Genomic DNA, 7,475 nt, shown 5'->3' on the forward strand with positions numbered 1-7,475 from the left:
TTTTCTCTGTTTCTCATCTAAACCTCACCTATTGGCAACTCCCAACACTTTACTCTTTCTTCTATACCTTGCTATGTGGGTATCTATATAAAGTTACGGACTCGACATAAAGAATATCATCTCCATCTGTGTCTTCTATCAAGGAGAGTTTTGTGTCAAATATCTAATAGAGGCATTATACAGACATTTGGTTCCATACAAAGTGATTTTAAAGCAACCAATTGTTCGTGTTTGGAAGGCTAGTGGTTCTACCTCTTACTAATGGAGTGGTCTTGGGAAACTTACCTAACTTCTCCAAGTCTCATTTCTTCTGTAATAAAAATATAGTATTTACTTGACAGGATTATTGAGGAGATCAAGTGGAGAGGGTAGAAAGTATATAAAATGCCAATCAGTGCTGACAAACAGTAGATACCACCCACTTTTTCTTCATTAATATACATATCTGGTACATAAATGCGTTGCTTATCAAATTGGAGTAATATTATTCTTTAAAAAAGAGAAAATTCAAGGGCTTCTAGTTTTGTCTGAAGTTATCACTATAACCAAGAGAAAAGCATATGAATTTATTTAACATAAGTTTTGTATAACATGAGCCCTCATAAGGTAATGAAGATTCAAACAAGTGGCAAAATCTAAGCGCTTATATAGCAGGTTGAAGGAAGACAGGCAATTGTGTAAAAGTAAAATACGAGGATACTAAAGGAAGATAAAATTTAGCAAGATCTGTTCGTACAGAGTTCTTTCAGCCTCAGCTCCTTATCTCTGGTGATAGAAATATATCTTTCCTCCGGGTATAGGGAAGATAATTTTCATATGGGATTTTTTTCTCCTGCCTTCAGGAAGAAAAGGGTAGGTCAGAGCGCCTTTCTTATACCTATTTTCCAAATGCTTTTAATTCAAAACAATCTTTATGCCAAAGGAGCATATTTGGGGGCATCATGTTCTACCAACTTTCACTCTCATATAAAGTTTAAAACAAAAAAACTCATAAATTAAAAATCAATCAAACCATAAAACTAAAAAAAATTTAATTAACATGAATTTAATGAGATTGATTAAATGTTGCTTTGTTGTCTCTAAATCACAAGCTGAAATATGATTATGACAGTGACACAACAGCATAGATTACCTTGATTTAAACATTCCTTCAGTAGAGGGAGCTTGATTGACTCCTCCTCAACCTTTGGCCAGCTCCCTTAACTCAAACTACTGCAAAACCTCTATCAGTACAAAATAATGTACTCGCTATGGAGCAAACGCACCCTTTAAGTATTAAATATCCTTTTACATTTTTCTCACTGACTAGAAGCATAATTTCCCTGATCTAAGATGTCTTTGATTTTTAGATACATCATTATTTTACGTGCCACTACAAAAGGAAAACAATATTTCTAATTAAAGTATGGCACAATGCTAAGATGCCATCAACTGTCAGATGCATACTAACTTCAGCAATACCAAACTATGGGGGAAAGAAGTCTATGTTATGATCTGTGAATACAGTGATGCTATTTTGTGCCATAACAATTTAACTTAGCACAAAATTTGTCTCCCAAGTCACCAGATGTTTTCCAAACATCTCCATTTTTATCCTTTCAAGCCCAACTTACTTAACTGTCCCCCTTCGTAAAACTTCACCTGAGCACTGTTGCCTATAGAAGTTTCCGCATTTGCCGGGAAGGGTTTGGCCATGATTAGAGGCTCGTGGTTTTGTTAGTGTGCCTTTGTTTCCATACATCTTAACTCTCAAAATAGATCATAAACTCAAGGATGTGATACATTTTTTTTTTTTGCTGGTTAAAACACACTTTATTGATGAAACACAAGTTGAAGATTAACAAATGTAAACCAATACAAAAGTATAGTTTGTTTATGATTAATCTGCTGTCAGTTTAGGAAGAGAGTAAAAAATATCTCAATCTAGGTAGCAAGATGAAATCAGTAAATGCTTTCTTTATACAAGCTCTGGTATTCATTAATTCGTTAAAATGGTCCAGCCTAAAACCAGCCACCCCAAGTAACATCACTGTTGATGACCCTTGATAGTCATTATCCCAAAATAAGAGCTGAAAGGATCTCTTTGCCACGTAAGCACAGTGGAAAACAAAGAATTTACAAAATGCATTGTTCCCAGTGCACACTAAAAAATGCTTTCGATATTGTTTGGGACATACCCCTAATTAGAGTTTGGTCAATACTTTTAGGACTTTAACTTTCACCACCAGATCATTGTGATTTGCTAATGCCTTGATTTTCTTAACACACACTCCAGATTCTTTGAATAAGAAAAAAAGTGAACTTCTGCTGAATTCTTTCTTAGATGATGCGAGCCCTTCGTTTTTTATGTTGTCATTTATATTCTCAAATAGTGTAAGGATGTTAAGAAGAATCTCTCTGTCCCATTCTTTATTAAAGAGGGAAATCAATTCTGATGGGACTTTACAACTGACCAGCTCCCTGGTCATGGCTGGATTTTCAGTAAAGTTTATAATTAGTTTCATAATCTGAATCTTGGTGAAGTAATTTCCCAGAAATAACAAAGCGAAAAAGTCTGGAAAAGAATAGGAAAGCAAATGTTGGTAATGATTAGTCACAGTCATATTGGTCAACAGTCGTAGTCCAGCCATCTGCACAGCTGAGTCCAAGCGACAGATCATGGTATCATCACATACTTGACTGATGTAGGTCTTAATCTTTCCCTGATTTTCAGCATTCACACTCAAGTTATTAAGGGCATTGTAAGCTTTTTCCCTGATAATAGGATCTTTCGTTTTTATCAGTTTTGCAATAATTGGAAGACCACCCAATTCACGAATAGCATTTTGGTTAAAAGAATATGCGGCATTGTTACCCAGAGTGACCAAGGCTATTTCTTGAATAAAAGGATCATTTGATCTTTCCAGGATGTTAAGAACCTTTTGAAGGTCAGGAGCACCCAGAATATCGTCAATCTTATAGGGAAAGTTGAACTTGCCCCTGCGAACAGGCCATGCCGTGGCTGGAGTCCTGGTGCTCTTACCTCGAGTTCTTCCCTTGGTTTTTCCACTTGCCCTACTTCCAACCCTCGAACTCCTGGTGGGGTGGCAGCCTCCACCTCTGCCTCCTGGGCAGGGTAAACTGGGTGCAAGTGTCCTGTTCCCAGAGATAGTGCTCAACCTGGCACCTCTCCCAGCTTTTGCACTTGCCTGTTCCTTCAGAGTGTTGAAAAGGGCTTTAGCCTTGGCCTCTAGACCACCTCCACTCTGGGCCCCCACCTGGGCTGCTGCCTTTATATCTGAACCACTCTGGAGTTCCATGCCCACCTCAGCCTTGACCTTTGCTTCACCCTGAAGTCTAGCTCCAGTTCCCATCCCAGCATTAGCCTTAGCTCCTTTCCCAGTCTTGACCCCAGACTCTACAATATCAATAGATTCCTCCTCCTCCTCGTCTTCTTCATCATCGCCATCCCAGATTTTCTCACTCTCGTCTCTTCCCCAGGTCAGTCTGTACACGCAGTAGCAGGCTCCAGCCCCAATCACCACACCAGCGGCCACGCAGCCAGCTTCCCGAGTACGGCCCATGCCGGGGTGAATGTCTGAGCCAAATTCTTAACAGGGTGGAGCAGGATTGCTCTGGCCCAGAGGACTGCTCCTATGTTGGGGACAGTCTTCAGCCACAGGTGGCAGGCCTTGTTGTAGCTGCTGATACAACAGAAGCTAGAAATGAAGGAAAGATTTAGGGCATCAGTCTCTTTTGTGCCTTTACATGCCCACAAACTGAACTACAGACCAACAAATGGATGAGGACGGGACAGGGACTCAGAGCTGGATCACTGATTCCTTTCTTCTCCTGGGAAGGTAATTTTGAAAATTTTCCCCACCTCCAGATTCTCCAACCTTTTGTTCAACCGTTCCCACCACTCCCGCACGTTAAATTTAAGGTCTCTGATCAGTTCCGTACCTCCCCTACCCCTTCAGATGTCCTGGGGTAGCAGCATCCTGACATACACCGGTGCAGGTCCAGGCAGTTTCTTCCTTCTCTCCCTTGCCTGGAAATCCACTGCGTCCTGCAAAGCTGCATACAAAGGGGTGGGGAAGAGGATGCTGAATGCTCAAGGGACAGAAGGACCTCATCCTGGATGGGCCACACTGCCCTCTCCCGAATCTCTAGCCCCTGTCCTAAGCAGCCCAACCATCCACTCCTCCTCACAGAGGTGTGTCTTTGAAATGCATTATCTCCCTTCCCCATCTCCTTTATGTCTTTCAATCTTCCACCCGACCCCACCCTATTGGAGTCGGTCACTTCGTTCAAAAGTGACACCACAGCCCCTTCCCTGTAACAAAATGGATGGTGGCGGAGAGAGTGGAAGACAGACGAAAAATGCACAAAGGTCTCGCACTCGCTCTTGCCTCCGCCACCCACACCATCTCAGAGTTACCAGGACACTCCTCCCTCCATCCAGTATACCAACCTCCACTGATCTGGGGCAATTTCCCTCCTCCTTAATCTCAGTTTCCCCCTCCTCCAATAAAACCTAAGGACTGACAACTCTGGGACTGACTGACGGACAGAGTGACACCCCACCCCGACACTGTACTCTAAAGAATAATCTGGAGCAAGATTATCCCCACCCCCACCCACTTCGGGATTCTCGAGACACCCCATCCCCCAGCCACATCCTTCTCTGTCCTGTACCTGCAGAGCACTTGGTTTTGAAAGCCCTGAAATGGTACGAAGTTGATGGGGGAGGGGGGTGGAGGAGGTCCAGGGTCCCGCTCGGGTTTGCAGTCTTTGCAATTCTCCACCCCCAAGCATCCCCAAATAGTGCCACCACCCTCACTCTGACCTACTTTTTCTGAGCAATTTTCCCCTTCTTCCTGCTTCTAGGGTTGAACTGGCCCTGAAGTGCAAGATCCACAGACGCACAAGCGACAGGACAGAGTCGGCTAGGCGGACAGAAGAGCACTTCAGAGAGTCCCAACACCAGCTTTTCCAAATTCAGGATCCTGGTTGACAAATGGATTTCATCTTTGGGCCCCTCAACCCTACCCCTACTTCGCAGGGCTCGAGGATATCAGCCCTTCTCTGCCCGCCGCCCCTTAACCCACTCCCGGAGCCCCCACCCTCAGCAGTCGGCCATTTTCCCAGCAAAAACCACACCCCTTTACCCCTTTGGAACAAATGGAAAAGGAGGCGGGCCGAGGGACTAGGGAGAACCTGGGGAGCCAAAGAAACCCCCCCTCTCAATGCATTCCCACCCCCAACGACAGCCATTTTCCCTGTGGGCCCCGTCACATCCTTTTTCCTACATAAAATAACGGGAAGATAGCCAGAGTCAGAAAAGGGCAAGTGAAGGCAAGGACCTCAACCATCCCCACCCCTCCGGGGACTGCGGGGCCATCCCACCTTTACGTAGACCAGCAGGGATTCAGAACAGATTCTTTACTCGTTTGCTCTGAGTGGTACAGCGCCCTACTACTGCAAGACACGGGGAATGACAGACGCACAGCCCCAAGACTCTGGCTTGGTAGATGCCCCAGCACACAGAGCAAGAATCTTAATAACTGCCCTTCCCGATTCAAGGCACAGGATGCCAAAGTTTCCGACTTCCTCCCTCTGGTCTGGGGTCTCCCCTGGAAACCAGACCCCGACGCCCACCTTTTTTTGTTCTTGGAAGGGTCTGGGATAGTGCAAGATTATAGAGAAAGCAGGCCTTGTCCCTCTTTGGTCTCCACCCTCCGCTACCCGCACCGCAGGGGTCCCCAAGGCAGTGCCCATCCACACACAGACCTGCTGGGATCCGGGCAGTAACCTCCTCCTCCTCCTTCCCTGGCCACCGCCCGCCTGCCCTCGGGGCAAAAAGGAGCTAGTAACCGGACCAAACCAGGATCAGGATTAGAAGGGCGTCTGCAAACGTCGGCTCCGGCTCACGTGAGGACCACGTCACCCAAGAGTTCAAGACCCCAATTACCACTCCCACCAGCAGTGCGGCAGGAGCAGGCCCACCCCTTTCCGTCCCGGCTACATCAGGTCCTGCCACTCATTTCCTTCTGCCAATCCCAAGGACCGAGGAGAGCTTCTGCTTGAGGCTGGAATTTGCTTTTCTCTGGTTAACAGGGAGAAACTGCATCTGTTCCCTTGTCCATTGGTCTTTCTTTCCTCTTTGAGGAATAGTTTTTTTTTTTTCTCTCCTTTCTCTACTCCCTGTCCAATTGCCTCTCCCCTTCTCTCACGTTCCCCCACCCCCAGCCCTGAAGGGCCAGCATTCTCCCTGTACTCCTTTATGAAACGGGAGGAAAGATCTCAGAAAAGCATATACGTAGTGGGAGTGTCTTACTTTCTTAAACTTTCCTGCTCATTTTTTTAAATCAGTATTGCGTTATTTTTATACTGAGAAAATAAAATGATCCTATTTTTAATTGAGTAAAGAATTTAAGTGGGAGGGAAAACATGAAAGGCCTCGTTAATTACATTACACGTACATATAATACAAGAAAAATGTTTCTACTGCTTACAACCAACTAGCAGCTTTCAAACATACTAACCCGTTTAAAAATTGAAAATATTTTTCATATGATCTATGAATTAGTCCACAAAGAGATCTAATCTTTAGTCGTTTAATTTGGGCCATTTAATGTAAATGATCTACTCCTTTTCCTACTTTTGAATCAACTTAGAATTTGATAAAACAAAAGCAACACAGTCCTGTCTTGTTTGATTAAAGAAAGACATGTATTTAACGTCCCAAAGTCTTGGCTGAATGCTGCAGGAAACCCTTGTGATTTGATGGCTGAACACCTGCCCCTAGATTAGATTCCAGTCCACTAAGGCAGAGGCAGCTGAGGGTGTGAGGAATGTAGAAATGGTCTGCTTTCTTGGCTTTGTCAAAAGAGAGGGAGGAAGGTGCTGCCCTCCTGCCTTTCCTGTATTCCAAAGCCTCCTATTCCCTGCATTCAGCTTCTTGATTCTGTTGCTCACTCTAAAAGTACACATGGACAGGTGACCAAGAAGGTAAATGCCACCCTTACTCAGGGGACCAACTTGAGTAACTGTCTTTGGCTTCTTCCCTTTCCCCCTCCCCCCTCCCAAATTCCCTCACGGATGTAGAAGGGACTGCTGTTCCCACATATCCCTGCAGCTGTGGGTTTCCACGAAGAAGAAGTGATTGCTGGCTGGAGGAAGCACTCAGGTCTGCCTGTTCTGCCCTCGATCTTGGTGCCTTATTAACATTGCTCCTAACACCGTCTGCTGCTACCACCTGGCTTGAGAGGTGCAGCCAGCTGGGCCTCTTACCTCTGGCCTCCTTGCCACAGGGCACCCAGGGAGAACCTAACCTTACTGTAGGGTCACTGCCTGCAGCCCACACCCACTTTGCTGCCCCCTGGCCAGATGTGTGCCCAGGCCCCAGGGGGTCTCCCCCCTGACCATACTGATTAACCTACAGTAGGCTTTCTCAACGAGCCGCCTCTGTGCTGTACCTGAAATTGTATTAA

General features: G+C 45.2%; 1 protein-coding gene across 3 annotated transcripts; it reads right to left on the reverse strand.

Annotated features, from left to right (window-relative positions):
- Positions 1-1,783: 1,783 nt before the first annotated feature.
- Positions 1,784-5,990, reverse strand: ARMCX1 (armadillo repeat containing X-linked 1). Of its 3 annotated transcripts, none has more exons than XM_072816562.1 (4): positions 5,773-5,990; positions 4,833-4,988; positions 3,943-4,056; positions 1,784-3,698 (listed from the first exon to the last, which is right to left on the reverse strand). In XM_072816562.1, exon 4 carries the CDS (start codon positions 3,561-3,563, stop codon positions 2,184-2,186), a length of 1,380 nt encoding a protein of 459 aa, XP_072672663.1. In that variant the 5' UTR covers positions 3,564-3,698; positions 3,943-4,056; positions 4,833-4,988; positions 5,773-5,990; the 3' UTR covers positions 1,784-2,183. The 3 variants fall into 3 exon arrangements, with proteins under 3 accessions (XP_072672663.1, XP_072672665.1, XP_072672664.1); XM_072816564.1 differs by lacking the exon at positions 5,773-5,990 and adding an exon at positions 5,389-5,718; XM_072816563.1 differs by lacking the exon at positions 4,833-4,988.
- Between the last annotated feature and the right edge of the window lie 1,485 nt (positions 5,991-7,475).

The sequence above is a fragment of the Canis lupus genome, chromosome X, assembly GCF_048164855.1.
Source record: "Canis lupus baileyi chromosome X, mCanLup2.hap1, whole genome shotgun sequence".
Lineage (NCBI taxonomy): Eukaryota > Metazoa > Chordata > Mammalia > Carnivora > Canidae > Canis > Canis lupus.